Below are 18616 nucleotides of genomic sequence, written 5' to 3'. Positions count from 1 at the left end.
ACCCGGAATATGGATCAGTCACACAAAGGCTCTTACAAAGGCTCTTAAAAGATATTCTTGAGGTCTTAACCGCCGAAGCCGTACGGTCTTCCTTTTAGCGTGCTCGGTGTATGTCACGGCATCACGGATGACGTTCTCCAGGAATACTTTAAGCACACCACGCGTCTCTTAATTAATTGACACAGGCACTTTTGCCGGAAAGCCACTAAAATGCAGTTTCACATCTAATAAATAAGAAATATGGTGGCAATTTAAGTAGTAATCTCTGTATAAGGACTCGCCATCTTGGAATATTTTCTTTGACATTGTTAAAATGGTCTGTTGACTCAAAGACAACAATACGAGTGCTCAGCTCTGTACCTGTCGAGACCGTAAGAGGCACTGAATGGAACACTTGTCTTTCTTTGGGAGAATAAAGTGGAGGTCCAAGACAGCAGGAGGTCCTGCTGAGATGAACCTGCGGAAGCAGAGGAAAGGGAGCAGCGTTGAGCTTCCTCTGCATATGCCCTAGTTAGTGCTTCCTCTCCTCTTCCAGGCGCAAGAAGCGTTCAGAGGCTGACGCCACAACCGGTCCAAACAAACCCTCGCTAGCCACTGGAGCGTTGAGGGATGTATTGTCCGCCTCTCTCATGGCTGTGAGAGACAGTCAGAGGTGAGGTGACGATGCAAAACCACGCTGTTGCTCATCGCTCTGCCAGCAATTCTCCTCATCTGAGAGCAGAGCAGACAACATCCTCGAGGGGCTCCTCCACCTGAAAAAAGTCGTAGCGCAGCCGCCTCTCCGAAACGAAGAGACCAGCGCACGACTGACAGACAGGGGAGTCCACCAAACCGTCCCTGGCATGCCGAGGTCCCATGACACAAGGCAAAAATGCCCATTGGCATCCAAGAAACTGCACTAGTGATGGGTCGTTCGCGAACGATCCGGCTCTAAGAGCCGGCTCTTGAAGGTGAACGTCGGGAGCTGGCTCGCATATCTGAAGAGCCGACTCTATTTTTAATAGATTAATACAGCCTATAAAAACTAAATTATTATGAAATAATGAATTTTAATTGTATTTAAAATAATTGACTAATTCAAAGAACAACAAAAAAATACTTGTAGGCTTAAAGGCGCACACAATCATCCTCACATTCTGTTCCTGTCAATCCTGCATGAGGGAGGGCCGAGCCAACTCACACACAGTCACAGAGTAGTCAAAACTCGGAGGAGAGCCATGACAAATCAATGCATTTTTAAAGATATGTGGTTACGGTCGAGTATGATTTCATTTCATAATTTAGTCACTTTTCACACCCATCATAGTCAAATTCATAGTTAAAACATGTATTTTTTAAAGAGCCGTTCGGGAGCCAAAAGAGCCGGCTCTTTTTGGTGAGCTGAGCCATACGAGCCGGCTCACGAAAAAGAGCCGGAATGCCCATCACTAAACTGCACCTGCATTGGTCTCTCCTGGGAGCGGTAGAATGTAATTTTATTTTTTGGATAGAAACCTTCAATCACCAATTCAATACAACACGTGCTGATTTTTGGGGGAGGATGAGTGGTAGCTGTCACCCCCTTATATAGGGCCCCTTGTGTGAGGCAGATGCGGATACATTTTGATCTTCAGTCATTGGCTGCGGGCAAACCATTAGGAGCAGAGCTCCCCTATGGGGCGAAGCTCCACGAAATAGAACTGAGGGATGGCTGAGATTAGTGATGGGCATTCCGGCTCATTTGGCTCTTTGGCTCCCGAACGGCTCTTTAAAAAATAAATGTTTTAACTATGAATTTGACTATGATAGGTGTGAAAACAATTTGAATTGAATTATTAAATGAAATCATATTTTACATTAACCAGTATGTCTTTAAAAATGCATTGATTTGTTATGGCTCTCCTCCGAGTTTCGACTACTCGTCGTCTTCTGAGTGTGAGTTGGCCCGGCCCTCCCTCATGCAGTATAATTGGTTGACTGTATCCCTGATAGCTCTACTACAATCATAATAACCAACGATACCTTTTCAAAAGCTCATTTACATTTAGTCTTGTGCCGGAATGTTTCCCCTTTAAATGCTCCAACATGCAAGTTGTGCTCCCATGAAAAGCAAGTTCCACCCTGCATGTATTACACACAACAGCATTTCTTGTTTGAAATTTTGTAAAATGTTCCCACACTGCTATATATTATTTCTATTTTTATCTTCCCACCCTTAAAAATCCGTCAATTTTTGCACCATGGCGACTGGTCATTCGGGGCAGGTGGGGCAGTGCCCCACCTCAACAAAAAGAACTGCAACAAAATTATGTTATTTTTATTTCTAGAAGATTACTTCCTATAATTTCTTATCTATGAATATAGCATCTTCCTAAATTGCATATCATTTGTGTTAAGATTTTATTTAATGTTCATTGGTCCCTGCCTTGCTGCTTCAGACTGCGTTCTGCCGATTCGAGTTCGCAGTAGTAGGCCAAAGGCTAATCGTGAAGGTGGGGCTCTGGTGGGGCTAGCCCCTCTCTCACAATGCAATGTACATTGGACGTGTGAAAGTGTTAATACGCATGCTCAGAATGTGTAACCCATCAATGTAGATCACACAAATTTGATGCCAAGTGGGGCAGAGAGCCGGTAGCCCCACTACAGCGTCATTTCGTATTTCAGACCTGATTGGCTTTCTGTCTGTCTGGCGCCAACATTAGTCGGCAAGAAGAGCGAGGAGGGTAGCTTGTCTTAGTTAGCTTGTTAGCTTCACTAACTTGAGATAATGAATAAAATGGATTTCATACTCGAGCACCGGTTATATACCCTTATATATACACTTATAAACCCTTAATTTGGAGAAGAAAGTTGAAGTAAAGCGACTTGGTGGTGCCCATCAGCCACGATATTATCATCGCTCAAACTGCTGGTAAAAGTAACCGCAGGTTTAACGTGGAGTGGTTTTTGAAGAAAAAGTGGCTAACGGTTAGCATACAAAAGAAGGCACCTTTCTCTTCAAGTGAGCTCTCAGCCTTGGTGAGTGAAAGCATGCTTTATCATCCTGCCTTTGTGGTGCTGGTCTGTGCATTAGTCATATTTTTGGTCTGGATCGATAGATATAGATGGTGACGAGTGTCAGTGTGTCCATGCTTATCTATTAAGGTTGTTGTCATAGAATGGATCTGTATCCATAAAGTTGTCTTTCCTCTTTGTTGTGGCCTTCAGTGGTGTTGAGAACAAACGACTCAAGCACACCTCACAATTTCAATTGTACCCTCTAGTATTTTATATTTATGCTTTTTACTACAGTACTTATTTAATCTTTCTTTATATTTACCGAAGCAAATTCCTCATGTGTAATCCTACTTGGCAATAAACAGAATTCTTATTCTGCTGTTTTGAACTACATTTCTGAAAACAAACAGATAATGTACAAAATGTTTATTCCCTATAGAACATAATTTGATCATGTACATGAGATTGTTTCATTAAACAAGATACATTTTTAATGTTTACCACTTACAAAAAGGGTTGTTAGAAAATGTAACACGTGCATCATGTATATCAAAAACAATGTACATTTGTGCATTGCAAAACCCCCAAAAAACAGAACAAGCTAACATATTTTGATGTATTGGGACAACAACTGCTATACTAACGGATATGTTCATACTTTTTCTGAATGCCTGATCCATGTAATTAATGTGTTTTTTTAACTCTGATGTTATGTCAGTTCAGTGATGGCATTCAGTGACAGCATTGTGGGTCTGGCGGGTTCTCTGAGTAGAAACTAGTATGGAGGATGAGACGTCCGTCCATTACCCAAGACCCTTTGCACATGTTGTGGTAGTACGTCATTACTTCTCAGGGACACAGACAATGGCTAACTGTGTCTAACTTTGGCTAATTGAATGCATAATGGAGGATGGCTTCTTAGTTAACATTTGCTTAGTTGGTTGTCATTAGTATAATTTCATTTAATTACATTTATTTTTACAACAAATTGTGTGATAACTTGTTTTTTAATGATCGTTTGCTTATCCGTTTGTTTGAAGGAGCAACAGTTACAGTTAGCTTTGAGCTAATCTGGGGTTATTGTGCTACAGGTGTACAGGTGCAACGTTACCGTCCCATTTAATCCACATTTCCCTCTTGTGATAATATTGTTATCTCAACCTTACAGACCAGAAACAGGAAGTCCTGAATATCCATCCTTGATGTAGGAAAGACACGTTTACAATAAAATCCTTCCATATATAGAAAACACACTTTCCACATCGAGGAATAGATCTGTAGGCCTGTGGACTCACTCTGAGCCTGTGGCCCTGTGGACAGACATCCTCACACTACTACATACAACACTACACAACCTAAACATGACTCTCTAACTCAGCATAAACACTCATTCATGTGACTTTTCAGATCTGCTCCGGTCATGGTGTGTAGTAACTCCACACTTCACCACTTCATGGTGACAAAAGCACTGCCTGCAAAGTCCTGCATATCAATCCTGACCCCATCTTTCAGTTATGATGCAAAGCTTGGATATTATTTAGCACAAATTTCAGGTGTATTTCAAATAGTTGTTTTATATCAGTGTAAACAAATAAATAAGTATTTACAAACTTCAGCAAAAAGGGAAACAAACAAGGAAAAAAATAAACATTAAAAAACGATAGCATAAATAATTTACAAAAAAATAATGTATAATACAGACTTAGTATAAACATCTTGTTCCCAGAGTAAGTTGCTGTAAAAAGGCCTTGGGGTTGAAGAACTTTCCAGAGGCATTAAGAATGATGGGAACGGATACCAGTCTATAATCTGCCACATCACTGGTCTTTGGTACCAGTCTATAATCTGCCACATCACTGGTCTTTGGTACCAGTCTATAATCTGCCACATCACTGGTCTTTGGTACCAGTCTATAATCTGCCACATCACTGGTCTGTGGTATAACCTTAAGTTATAGTTCAAATGTGTGGATCATGTCCCTTATCTGTTCCTAAAACTCAAATATTGGTATTCACTAAGACTGACAGTTGGAAAAGTGAGCTAAAATGAAAAATGTAAAACAGAAAAAATAGGATTAAAAGAAATGTACAATGTCGAACACAGCGTTAAGTTATTTGTCTTTTCTTAGTCCACTGAGATGTGATGTCACTTCTAAGGGAAAGTCTGGTCTTCCAAGACCCTGGAGAACAGACACGGCTAACCCTAACCCTGGATAACATACACAGCTAACCCTAATCCTGGAGGACACACAGCTAACCCTAACAGTGCGTGTCCACTGCAGCGACGCAAATCGCTTGCCATCGCTCGCCTTCCCACAGTTCACCACGCTCGGGGGCGTTTCAAACAGATTAATGTAAAATGTAGTTCTCTAAAGTCACTGTTGTAGTTGTCATGGCCAAGTGTGCAGACTTGGGTTTACGTACTCGCAACATCGATCAAAATACAACTTGTATACAAATCACAAAACTGTTCAATAGACATAAACGTTGACATGTGTAAAAAACATTTTATTATATTACTCAAAGTCTGCTAATCTATCGATACGATAGGGAGTTCCAGCCGGGCTAGCTAGCTACTGTAGTTACCACAGAACGAAGTTACGTAATGTGACTAGACTGAATTTAAAGCAACCCTAACCCTGGAGGACACACAGCTAACCCTAACCCTGGAGAACAGACACAGCTAACCCTAACCCTGGAGGACAGACACAGCTAACCCTGGAGGACACACAGCTAACCCTAACCCTGGAGAACAGACACAGCTAACCCTGGAGGACAGACAGGGCAAACCCTAACCTGTCGAATGGCTGTCCCAGCACAGCAGACAGGTCTGTGTCCGGCTGAAAGATGGAGTTAAGATGTGGAGATCCAGGAGACAGAGGAGCATGGTCCACCCAGCTCAGTTATCTGAAGGGGAGAGAAGGAGAGGGAGAGAGGAAGAGGGAGAGGGGGAAAGAAAGGGGGAGAGGTGGATGGGTCATTGGGTCAATCACTGGTATAAACACATTTGAAGACATGAAAGCTATGGTTACAGCAGACTTCTGTTGGAAAAGATGAGAGCCGAGCTTCACGCCCCTTTTATCAAGGATGCATCGGATGGTGACTTGACCAGCGAGAACGCTTCTGGTTTCCAAGAAGTCCTTGCGGACTTGCAAGACCATTCTCGCAAGGACGCTTGCAAGAACGTTCTTCAAAAGAATGTACTTGCGTTCTTGAGAAGAACGTTCTTGCCAAGCGTCTGGCGAGAACGGTCTCGAAAGACTGCAAGGACGGAGAAGATTGTGTGTACTTGCAATGACTTCTGGGAAATCAGATGCGTTCTCGCTGACCAAGTCACCATCCGATGCATCCTCGATAAAAGGGGCGGATCAAGAACACTTCCGGGTATTTTTGGCGTTCTTGGTGACTTGTGTTCTTTGGATTGGAACCGTACTTGGGCAATGAAAGATGACGTCAAACGAGTTTGCAAGAACACAAGACCGGAAAAAAAAACGTGGATTGATAAACAGCCATTTACTGTGTGTCGGTGTTGTTCAGCAGTTGTGGGCAGTGACGTGCAGTCTGGGTAGGCACTGCCTACCCTGCCAAAATTCAAACGTAAATGTTTATTAAATCATTTTATTTAATAAAATTGTATTTGTATTTTTACTGTTTATTCTTGTGATTTATATGCAATATGTGTGTTATTCCAAATGTTTAGACGTTACGATGACAAATGTAGCAGTTACGCATAATCAAATAAAAAAAAAAAGAGCAGTGCTTTTACTGTCCATTAACTGCGGACGACAAGCGAAAAATTCACTTACGCACTTCGATCCTGTATTCTTCAACATGTACGTTCTCTGCTGTGCCTTTGCCAATGGCTGTTTATCAATCCACGTTTCTTGTGTTCTTGCGAACTCGTTTGACGTCATCTTTCATTGCCCAAGTACAGTTCCAATCCAAAGAACAGTCACCAAGAACGCCAAAAATACCCGGAAATGTTCCTGATCCGCCTCTTTTATCAAGGATGCATCGGATGGTGACTTGACCAGCGAGAGCGCTTCTGATTTCCCAGAAGTCCTTGCGGACTTGCAAGACCATTCTCGCAAGGACGCTTGCAAGAACGTTCTTCAAAAGAATGTACTTGCGTTCTCAGCGTTCTTCGGATTGATAAACAGCCATAAACTTATATTGTACGTAAATATGTTATGCCAGTAATCACCTACTGTTGACAGGTAGGCTTATACCTTCTGCCTACCTGCACAGCGGAATAATGATTTAGAGAAGGGACGGACACTTAGACGTTTGTCTTGTTAGCCATCAATGCGTGGCATTATTTATTGATGCTTCTCTCCGTGAGAGTCAGGTAACAAGGGAAAGAATGAGAGGGTGACCATCCCCCTTTATAAGATCATCAGTCACACGTGACTGATGTCATATGAGGCGCAACAGTGCCTCCTCCTGGACAAATATAATTACATTCATACACTTATCCACTCTCAACACTCCCACTTATGAATGACATGTATACTGTACAACTTTTACATAATAAAATGAACAAAACAAACAAAAATGGCAGTGTCAAATGTCAACATTTTACAAACCAAACATGACTCCTGCAAATTTCCACAGCTTAAGTCTGGAGGCGGGTTTTGTCATAACATCCGCGACCATGTCGTCTGTGGGACAGTAAACAAGTGACATCTTGTCTTCCCTTATGGTAGACCTAATGAAGTGATATTTAATGTCCACATGCTTACATCTTTGTCTACACACAGGGTTCTTAACCAGCGCAATTGTCCCCTGGTTATCCTCATAAACAACAGTTTTCTTATACACATAGGTATCTATACCTCCCAGTAGTTGCTCAAAATAAATACACTCCTGTATTGTTAGAGCTAGAGCCATGTACTCGGCTTCGCATGTAGATAATGCTACTGTGGGTTGCTTCTTGGCTTTCCAAGAGACTAAGGAGCAGTCTTTACCCATACTCACACAATACCCCGTGGTACTGCGTCTGTCACTAGCGTCCGCAGCCCAGTCTGCGTCACTATACGCCTGTAGGCCTAGACTCTCTCTGCTCTTCCTGAAACAGAGTTGTTTGTCTGCAGTACCCCTGAGATAACGCAAAACATGTTTCACGGTAACCCAATGTTCATCTGTAGGGTCAGCAAAATGCTGTGATAACTTGCTCACCACGAAACATAGGTCAGGACGTGTACAGGTTGTCAAGTAAATGAGACTGCCGACAGCCTCCCTGTACTTCTTCACATCAGACATTTTAGGCGCATCTTCAGAGTAGTCTAACTTTGGGTCACATGGTGTTTCTCTGATTCTACACTCCTGCATGTCGAAACGTTCCAATATCTTTTCAACATACCTCTTTTGTGACACTTTTACATAGCCATCAGACTGGCTGAAGTCCATGCCCAGAAAATATTTCAACCTACCTAGGTCCTTCATCTTAAATCTGGTAGAAAACATGTTTTTCGCTTTCTCTAGACTCTCGTTGTTGCTGGCTGCAATGATAAGATCATCCACCCAGACAACTACTATTACCTTCCCTGTCTCTTTAGACTCTTTTGTGTAGACGCAGTGGTCTGTCGGGTTCTGAGTGAAGTTGTCATCTACTAGGGATGTGTGGAGCATCTCATTCCAATTACGCCCCGACTGCTTGAGGCCGTAAATTGACTTCTGTAGTTTACACACTAACTTCTCTCCCTCTTTTTCGTAACCTTCAGGTTGTTCCATGTATATATCTCGATCAATGGGGGCGTGCAGATAGGCCGTTTTCACATCCATTTGATGTAAGATCAAATCGTCTTGGGCTGCCTTCTGCATCACTACACGTATACTTGTAAGATTGGCTGTTGGTGAGAATGTCTCGCCATAATCTATCCCTGCTCTCTGACTGTATCCTTTTGCTACAAACCTAGCTTTGTACTGGTCATGTCCGTCAATGTCACCCTTGATCGAGTATACCCACCTTCCTCCCACTGTCTTCCTGCCCTCTGGTAACTTAGTCAGTGTAAAGGTCTGGTTGTCCTCTAAGGACTTCATCTCCTCGTCCATCGCTTTCTCCCACTTCCCTGACTCAGTTGATGTCATGGCCTCTTTAAAGGTCAGAGGTACACCACAAACTGCACGGTAGCAATAATCTACATTAATGAGTGTACTGTCATCATCAGTATCTTCCACAGTATAATCTCTCAGATACCCCGGGGGTTTACGCTCTCTGGTGGGGTATCTCCCACTGTCTGAGGCATGCAGCGTCACCTTAGGGTGTTTCTCTCCCTCATCCTCTGATGCTGGCTGTGGACCGTCAGCCTGTACATCTGTGCTCAGTACACTAGGCTGTGGAGTCTCTATGCTTTTGTCACAAGCTACTTTGGGGTCCAGTGCTAGTTCCTGTGTCTGAGTCTCGTTTTCACAGGTTGTCTTCGTGATAAACTTTACCAGTCTGTGCTTCTGCACTTTTCCTTTACCGGGGTAGTAAACTAGATAGGCGGGACTGCCCTTGTCATGCCCTACAAAGAGTCCTCTCTCACACCTAGAATCTAGTTTCCCTCTGTCTTGCTGGTAGGCATAGCACACTGACCCGAATTTATGCATACTGCCTAGATTGCACCTTTTACCTGTCAGTGCTGTATATGGGGTAGTGCCTGTGTGTTTGTTAAAACACCGGTTCCTGGTATAGGCTGCTTCCTGGATGGCATAGTGCCAAAGACTCTTAGGTAGGCCACTGTCGATAAGTTTACATCTGGCCATCTCAAAAAGAGTGCGCCCTTCCCTTTCAGCTGTCCCGTTCTGGTGCGGGGAGTAAGGACAGGAAGTCTCGTGTCTAATTTTGTTCTTTCTCAGTAGTGTCTGGAACTCTCTGTTAATGAACTCGGTCCCGTTATCTGATCTGATGCATTTTACAGTGCCATAAGGCGCTACATCTGCCAGGTACTTCTCAGTGGCCTGAACTGCATCACTTTTTGCTTTCAGAAAGTAAACCAACACTGCCCCTGTACACACATCGGTGAAAGACTGCATGTACCTGAAACCATCTATGGACTCACGGTTTACTGGACCAGCTAGGTCTGTGTTCACCAGTTCAAGTGGTGTCTTTACCTTATCAGCCGGATCTCTGTTTCTCGTTTGAGTGAACTTTCCCTCTATGCACACTGTACATTCTTTATCAGGCCTAAGCTTTGCACCTTTAATGTGCATGCCTTCTGTTACATCCTGCAGCTTCAAGATATCCTCGTAATTGCAGTGACCCATTATCTCATGCCATGTTTGGATATCATAGCTGACATTACACACATCATCTACATCACATTCGGTTTGTAAGTAGTACATTCTCTTATATACATAAATATTATACCTTGTGCCATCCGGCGACAATATGACATTTTTACCTTCGTCGAAGAACACTTTGGCACCGTGAGCGGTAGCAGACTTCACTGAGAAGAGTTCTTGGGGGTACGAGGGGATGTAGAGAGCGTTCTTTAAAGTCACTGCACACCGGCGGCCCTCGCTGTTTATGAGGCATACCTGTGCGTCTCCCCTGCCTTGAGCCACCCCGACGGTACGCTTCCCGTCTGCCAGCTCCATGCTGTGTCTCTCCGGCTTGAAGGTGTTGTCGAAGCGCTTGAACTTGCTCCTGTCGTTGATGATGTGGGACGACGCGCCCGTGTCCACGATCAGTCCCTTTCTCTGGATCTGCAGCCGTTGCCCTGAGGGGCTGGCATCTTCTGTGTGTGCCCTGAAGGTACGGTCTTCTCCTCCCGCGGCTCCCCGGGCGCCATCTTGTTCACGACCTGCTCTCCAGCTACCGTCGCCGCCGCCATCTTGGACACACGCACATCGGGCGCTCCGTTCCCGCTCCTTCTTTGAGCATGCCATGTCTGTGTGTCCCCTGCTTTTGCAAAAACTACACCAAACTTTCTCTGTGCAGTCACCCCTTCTGTGGCCCTTTTCTCCGCACCGCCAACACACCATCTCCACTGGCCCGGTCTTTTTCCTTGGCGCCGCTTGGGCCCTCAGCACCCTTTCTCCCGCCTCTTCTGCGACTGGGTCTGAGTCTTCTGAAGCCTCGAAGTTCCTCAACTTTGCCTTGAACTCTCCCAGCGTCATGTCTGCTGAACCATGTGTCACCATCAGTGTGAACGGCTTGTACTTCTCCGGTAACCCCCTCATGATCATCGCCATCATCAGTCCCTCACTCGGTGCTTCACCTGCACCCCTGAGTGCCGTTATGATCTGCTCAGCTCGGATAACGTATTTGGTTACGGTCTCGTTGTCAGCTTTCTTCAGCGCAGTCATTGTTATGTACAGTGAGACAATCCGGGGTCTACCTTTTCCGATGTAGTGTTCTCTTAACACCTTGAGGCTCTCTCGGCCCTTGTCCTTCGTGTCTCTGAATATCAGTCCCAAGCTCGTATTGTCAAGTAGCGGCGCTAATGCACAATAGGCGTCAGCATTCAGGTTGTCATCATTAGCCTTTTCTTCAACCGTCAGTGGTCCACTGGGCTCTGTGAGGATCGTCTGCTTCAGCCCCACTCCGTGCATGCAGCACAGCATCCTTTCTTCCCAGAGCTCATACTCCTCTGCTCTCCCGTCAAACGTGGGCCACTTGTTTTTGTTCATGGCTTTTTCTGTTTATAGCTCAGTTTAGCTCCTTTTCAGCCTAGCTTTAGCTTCCCGGTACTCCCGATGCTAAACTAGCTCTTATGGTAATCCTACTTCTGTATGCTAGCTATCTACGCACGTGTCCGTCAAACTTTATCATCATTCTCCGTTAGCTGGGCCCATAACCTGTTGACAGGTAGGCTTATACCTTCTGCCTACCTGCACAGCGGAATAATGATTTAGAGAAGGGACGGACACTTAGACGTTTGTCTTGTTAGCCATCAATGCGTGGCATTATTTATTGATGCTTCTCTCCGTGAGAGTCAGGTAACAAGGGAAAGAATGAGAGGGTGAACATCCCCCTTTATAAGATCATCAGTCACACGTGACTGATGTCATATGAGGCGCAACAGTGCCTCCTCCTGGACAAATATAATTACATTCATACACTTATCCACTCTCAACACCTACGTTACGTATCAAACATGGACCAATTAAAATCGAGATATTACTGGACATTTGCGCAGCTAACGTCATTACACCAGTTAAATTGTAAGCGTAATGCCCGCAAAATTCAAGTCAAAATGACAGCAGCGGTGTCTGCCGATATCACGGAGTTGAGGAATTTCTCCAAGCTTGATTTTATTCAAAAAATGAGTTAATAGCAAGAGGGAGCTCCCTACGCCAGACCTAGATGGACTACTGCAGCAAAATGGACAACATGTTTTCGATCGTTTCAAGCAGACTGGTATGAAGAAAAGATTGGCTATGGCTGTGCTAACAGTCAGCGGCTGTAGGCTACTGCTTGTACTGTTTACTGCGTTTACTGTTTTGACATAGCCTAACAATAAATTAGGTAATCTGCAGGGCTCTCAAATTTTGAAGACAGGCAAGGATGACATTCACCCCCCACCCTGTCAGGTGGTCAAGGGGGGGGGGGGGGGGGGGGGGTGGATGGGCCTCGGGGATGGGGGTGTTTCATGAATAATATAATTGGGTGTGCTTTGCCTTCGGCAAGGGCACAACCTTTGTTCTCTCACATATATATTATTATTATTCTTTTTGCCCCCCTAAAACTCAGTCAATATTTGGCCTACATAGACAAAGTAGGTGTCAAAAGTTTCGTCTTGGTAGCGATTGAGTTGCTTCTATTGGAATTTACGTTCCGTTGCATGGTTTAGGCTGAAGTTAAGTTTTTGTGGCGAAAAGTGAAGCTAACGGTGGATAATTTGCTAGCCACAGTCACTGACGTTACTAACGTCACGAAAACACGCGTGACTACCTTTGGCAGAACATTCGTTTCGCATCTGTTAACTTGGGGGATAGCTAGGCTAACTATAGCTTTACTGCAAGGCAGCTGCAGAAACGCCACAAGCAAAGAGGCCAGGGTGATAACTATTTACTCATTTTACTTTGTGATACGACACACAATTGTGATGTGTAATGTACAATATAAGATGATATTATTAAGGAAGTACATCTACTTTCGGAAACAGTAGTCTACTATTTCACTGAAGTATTAGCATCATGACGTTAGCCTGTGTTGCCCGGGCAACACATACTACAGTGGTCTATGATGTATCTGTTTTCAATCGTTAAAATAAACATTCCTCACATATACATTTTCGTTGTAGGATTTATTATGACATTAGATTACAAGTAAACGATTTGTGGGTGAAATTATCATTACCTGTGGTTTCAATCCAGTGTATCACTGCAACGCTGTAGCCTACGCGAGACACTACAAAAACATCTACACAGCTGTAGGAAGTCAAACGGCGACAGAACATGTTCGGCACTCCCCTTACTTAAATCAAAAGTCTATCTAACTACTAACCTGAACTTCATTGCCACAGCCTAAACTTTGTCAATCTGTTCATGAAAATAATTAATTTCAGCCTAAACCGTACAACGGAACGTTAAATCCAATTCAACCAACGCAATCGCTACCGAGACGAACACAGCAGTAACGCTAGTCTAGTACTGTACCGTAGTAGTACAATTTACCGGGGCAGCTTCTCCACACAGGGCTATATCGCATTTTGCGTTGTTACTGACAATGATCGCTACCAGTGAGATTTTTATGAATGAGCGATTTTCCACTAAATAAATGTCAATCTTATTTACGTTTTGGGGTGCATATTTTCAGTTAGCAGTTGGTACTGTTTGAATCGCGATTCCATCTTCTACTGCCGGTAACGTCGTAGAATAATCTTCAAAGGGGGTTCTTTATTAATGAATGAATGCAATGAGTAGGCTAAATGCATGAAAATATCACGAGAAGGGAAAAACTTAAAAGGACGTTTAAGTCATAGAGATTAGGTCAATTTGTACACCGGTCTGCCAAATTTATTCGTTTTGATTCAACGATGAGGCTGCCTCTTGCAGGGGAAATGAGAAGACATCCATTTCATTCTACACTTCACTCGTATTTTCAGTTGTAAATGAGCAGCAAAAAAAAAATGCTTTTAAATCTATGTAATCTTTATAAATAATAAGTATGCATTTTTATATAAAATATACAGAAATATCAGTTGTAAAAATGTCATTCAAAAACGGACCCCTGTGCAACCGACGCAAGCAAGCACACCCTACAATTTCCCCAGAAATTGTACCCTCTCTAGTTATAAGTGTTTTTGTTGTTATTTTTGCTCTGACTTGCAGAAGAAAATATTTGACACATGGCACTGACAATTCAACCAAATACAAAGTATTTACTCAATTTCCACGTGTGTGTGTCAGAGTCAGGTGGCTGAGCGGTTAGGGATTTGGGCTAGTAATCAGAAGGTTGCTCGTTCAATTCCTGGCCGTGCCATATGAAGTTGTGTCCTTGGACAAGTCACTTCACCCTACTTGCCTCGGGGGAATGTCCCTGTACTTACTGTAAGTCGCTATGGATAAGAGCGTCTGCTAAATGACTAAATGTATATGTGTGGGAGAGAGAGATTATGACTAGTGTTGTTTATTATAAGTGTTTGTTGCCTTTTTGGACTCCTTTATCAAATGTACTTCAATGAAATGCTGCCATACCACAGATTTATTTGCCATTTTGCCAAATAACATCGACAAAGTAGGCTATGGCAGCGTTTGTAGTTCGGCAGCGAATTGTGCTCGTGCCGTGTGCAAAAAACAAAGCGCAGATTAAAAAAATTGAAAACAGTAACACCTTTTATTTTAAATTATATATTATTTGAGTTGCTTTATTTGTCTTAAATAATATAATCTACAATTTCTGTAGAACATTTCTTTAATTCAGCAATGGTGACACACGCGGGAATTGGATCTCACACTGCCATAAGGCAGCTCGACTAAAAAAATCTCAGTCGACCAAGAGCATATCGACCAGAAAATCGACTAGTCGATTGAGTGGGGACAGCCCTACTAGATTACTTGTTCTGAGCAGTTGTTGTCAGTGAACAGGCTGTAAAACTGTTGGCTAAGTTACAGACACTCATGAAAAACGGATGCTAATTATCTGGGAAACATATTCTAACACCAGTCAAGTTGTTATTGTTTGTGTCAAACAAGTTTTGAATTTGTTGTAACATTAAAACAGGAAATCATGACTTACTCTTGACTTTGTGCTCAAAGTGAGCTCGAGCTCCAGTGGTTTCCTCTGTGGGTGAATGAACCTGCTGGAAACTTTCGCAGATGTTGTAGCAGAATCACATGAATAATTCCAGGATATGCTTTTTTTTCATTGGTTGTTGCGTTAAATCTTACCCAGATACAATAGTGCAGCACAAAAAAATGTAAGAAAACTGCTTAATAGTCTTAGTATTGCCATTTGATGACAATTGCTCATATACTGTAAGACTAAATAAGTATATTTATAATTTTGAACAAAGGTTAAATGTTATTTCACAAGTTTCAAAAAGTGCCCCCAATTTTGTTTAAATGCCCCTGGATTTCAGTCAATGGGGGCAAAAATTGCCCCCTAATTTTTTTTACAATTTCTACCCTGTACTGACACCACGCAGGATGTCTTCCACAGCTGTGGAACTCTCCCCAGCTTCAGGCTCAGGTTGAAGACCCGCTCCACAATCCCACACAGCTGGTCTGCACAGGACTTGAGGAGCCGAGAGCTCATGCCGTCCGGACCTGCTGCCTTTCTTGCGTTGATCTTCCTGAGACATTATTGCGTTTGGGATTTGCGTTTGCTGTGAAGGTGCTGTTATCAAGGGCGTGTTTCTTCAGAAGGCAGGGAAAGTAATTGCCCAGGTAGATGTTTTTGAACTTGGTGCTGCAGAAGCAGTAAACCAAGGGGTCCAGCAGACAGTTGATGAAGGAGAGGACCATGACGCCGTCAAACACCTGCACCGCTGTTTCCTCTGAGAGCTGCTTCCACGCCTGAACTCGGGCCACCAGCAGAACGATCCTGGCCGCGGTGCAGGGCAGGAAGCAGACAGAGAACAACACCATGACCAAGGAGACCAGGAACATGGCTCTCCTCAGCTTGGTCTTGTCCCCCACCGTCTTCCTCTTCAGGCGGTTGACGATGCGCACCGTGCAGTACAGCAGGATTATGAAGGGGATCAAGATCTGCGTGAAGAACACCACCTCCCTCAGACTGTCCACCACGTCCTTCACCACGGTGTCTTCCCGCTTCTCCGTGGCGTTGTAGCTGTAGCTATAGCTCTTGTGGCTGTTGCAGCACTCGAAAGGCTTCAACATGGCAGGAATGGTCAGAGTGAGCAGCAGGAGCCAGATCAGGATGGAGATCTGAGGAGACTTCTTCAGGGCTTTCAGGAGGTTCTTCCTCCCAGGATCTACAACGTTGAAGTAGCGGTCGATGGAGATGACGGTGAGGAAGGCGATGCTGGCTCCTCGGTTGAGGAAGAGTATGAAGAGCATGGCTTTGCAGACAACATCGTTCTCACTGTATCTCCCACTGTGGATGAAGTTGTAGGCCTTCACAGGCAGGCAGAACAACAGCAAGATGTCGGCCAGGACCAGGTTGAACAGAAACACATTGTTGGTGTTGGATTTCCAGAACTTGAGCTTGACGATGAAGAGGTGGAGGATTGAGATGTTCAGTGGGATAGCCAGCAGGAAGATGATGATCATCACAGCTGCGCAGAAGTTATAGAGCGCCCGGCTAGTGGTCTCACAGTCCTCTGAAGCGTGGTATTCCTCTGTCGGTGCGATTAGCAGTTCAGCCTTCATGCCTGAGCTCGTAAAAGACAACCCTTCACGACAATGAAATCACTGAAGCTCCGAGCTGAACCTCAGAAGAGGTTTGGTTTGGAAACCAAGGAAAGAGACGGGGAGTCTCTAGCCACACCAGGTGAGACGAGCTCTTGTAACTCCCGAAGGGGAGATTTCTGCGTGTGCGTGTGAAGGCAAACTCCAAGGCTTGTGTGTTTGCTTGGTGAATTTTAGACTTGAATCACAGCACTCCCTCCCTCCTTCCTCCTCCCCTTCAACACGTTGCACGCAGTCAGCTCTGTTCTGTGGTTTGTTTAGCCCCTCCCTGAGTCTGAGGAGGGGAGTTACAACAGGACTGGCATGCCGCTGAGAGGGACAGAGAGAGGGGGGCGGACGAAGGGGGCAGGAGAGAAAACATTATGGAAACGTTTCACCTCCTCACAAAATATAATTCCCTCAGGATTTGGAGCAGGGTGGGGTGACCCCCTCCTCCATCCTGTGGTATCTCTCCAGGGAGTATCTCTCCAGAGAAAGAAAGATTTTATGCTGGAGAGTCGTTGCCATAAAAAGAAGGTTTGATTGATGAAACTCAAAGAGAGTTTAGTATGAGAGCCTGCCAGACTGGCTGGGAATCCAGAAACTTCTGCATACAGCAGGAATGATAGCTATGTTAAGAAGTTGTATAAGACAGGGTCGGAGTATATCCTGGGGAATATGCTAGATATTTACAAGCAGAGGCAACATGGTCTAAAGGGCTTTTGGGGTCAAATTTTTTCTAAAGTAAATAAAGCCACCAGTTGGGATGTTGTGTTTTAAAGTCAGATATTTCTTTGTAGTATAGCCTCCTAGCTAGAATAGAAGCAGATGCATCAGTACAGTGCAGAGGCTCGTTCAGACTTGTCTCTTAACACTGACTCTCAAAGGAATGTCTCCAGTCAAGCAGAGGATATGCCATGTTTCAGCTTTCAACGACACTAGTCATAAACACCAATGAGGGTTATTAGGATATGTTACAGTCCATTGCTGCTCATAAAAGTCACCAGATAAATGTCCACATCAATTATTTAAATAATTTTCATCTTAACAATGGATTCCCATAATCCAATTAACTGACATAAAGAGAACGCACAGAGAATACATTTGGATTGTATCCAGCCGTTCCAGTGAGGGCAGTTCCATCAATTCAATTCAATATATTTATTTGTCGAAATTCTGTTTAGAGCATTCAAACACTGTATAGTTTGACATAAGTGCAATACAAAGTGCAATATCCCTCCAATAAACTTCCCATAAATAACCCCTGTGTAAACCTTAGCACAATCAATACACGTAACAGTAACAATAACAATATTCAGTATTAGCAGCATTGTGAAGGGCTTTTAACAACATGGACTACCTAACAGAAACATAACAAGGGCGGAACAGTCAATATATGTGGAGTATTTTGTTATTTGTGCAACAATGCAAAGTCCAGTTCATTGTTATTGTAATTGTAAACAGACAGCCAAGATCAAGTGGGGTCTCACACGGACTCATTTGAAAATACTTTTTTGAGAAATTATACATGGAACCCCTACCCACGGAGAACTCCAGCAAACACCCGCCGAACACAACCAAAAGTGTCTCAACCACAACAACCCCTCCCTTACACCACAGGATGTCAACAGTCCCAGAATCCTTTCCTCGAAAGATGCAGAGGTGATTTGGGACAACATCTTAGGCTGTTTGTTCTTTACTTGTTTTTTGACCCCAAACAATCTTTTTGGTTTGATTGTAGATGTTTAGGTTGTGGTGTGTGTAAGACAAGATGAGACAATCACAGTGAGACACACCAATTCTATCCCCCAGTCTTCAATCCCCCTGGTGCTCACACAGTAGACCTGCAGGTTAGA

At 43.8% G+C, this 18616-nt stretch overlaps 2 protein-coding genes and 1 long non-coding RNA gene across 6 annotated transcripts in view; 1 reads left to right on the top strand and 2 right to left on the bottom strand.

Annotated features, from left to right (window-relative positions):
- LOC134021879 (uncharacterized) overlaps window positions 1-18616 on the top strand; it is a 317808-nt gene that overhangs the window by 296113 nt on the left and 3079 nt on the right. The gene's annotated exons all lie outside the window — the stretch shown is intronic.
- The window catches only part of thbs2a (thrombospondin 2a), a 49808-nt gene continuing 34589 nt past the window's right edge, over window positions 3398-18616 (bottom strand). The window contains exon 24 of one of the 4 annotated variants that reach the window (XR_009930588.1): window positions 3398-4893. Coding sequence is in view for 1 of the 4 variants with exons in the window: in XM_062462962.1 (XP_062318946.1) it covers window positions 5875-5882 (8 nt within the window). In the remaining 3 variants the exon portion in view is untranslated. Of the gene's footprint in view, window positions 4894-5735; window positions 5883-18616 lie in introns of those variants that run through there. The other 3 variants (XR_009930587.1, XM_062462962.1, XM_062462959.1) reach the window with 3 other exon arrangements.
- LOC134022812 (12-(S)-hydroxy-5,8,10,14-eicosatetraenoic acid receptor-like) lies at window positions 14664-16945 on the bottom strand. Its single transcript, XM_062464561.1, has one exon. It carries the CDS (start codon window positions 16740-16742, stop codon window positions 15663-15665), a length of 1080 nt encoding a protein of 359 aa, XP_062320545.1. The 5' UTR covers window positions 16743-16945; the 3' UTR covers window positions 14664-15662.

Source organism: Osmerus eperlanus, chromosome 6, assembly GCF_963692335.1.
Source record: "Osmerus eperlanus chromosome 6, fOsmEpe2.1, whole genome shotgun sequence".
NCBI lineage: Eukaryota > Metazoa > Chordata > Actinopteri > Osmeriformes > Osmeridae > Osmerus > Osmerus eperlanus.
The sequence above is the reverse complement of the archived record's forward strand: the minus strand, read 5'-3'. Positions and strand labels throughout refer to the sequence as shown.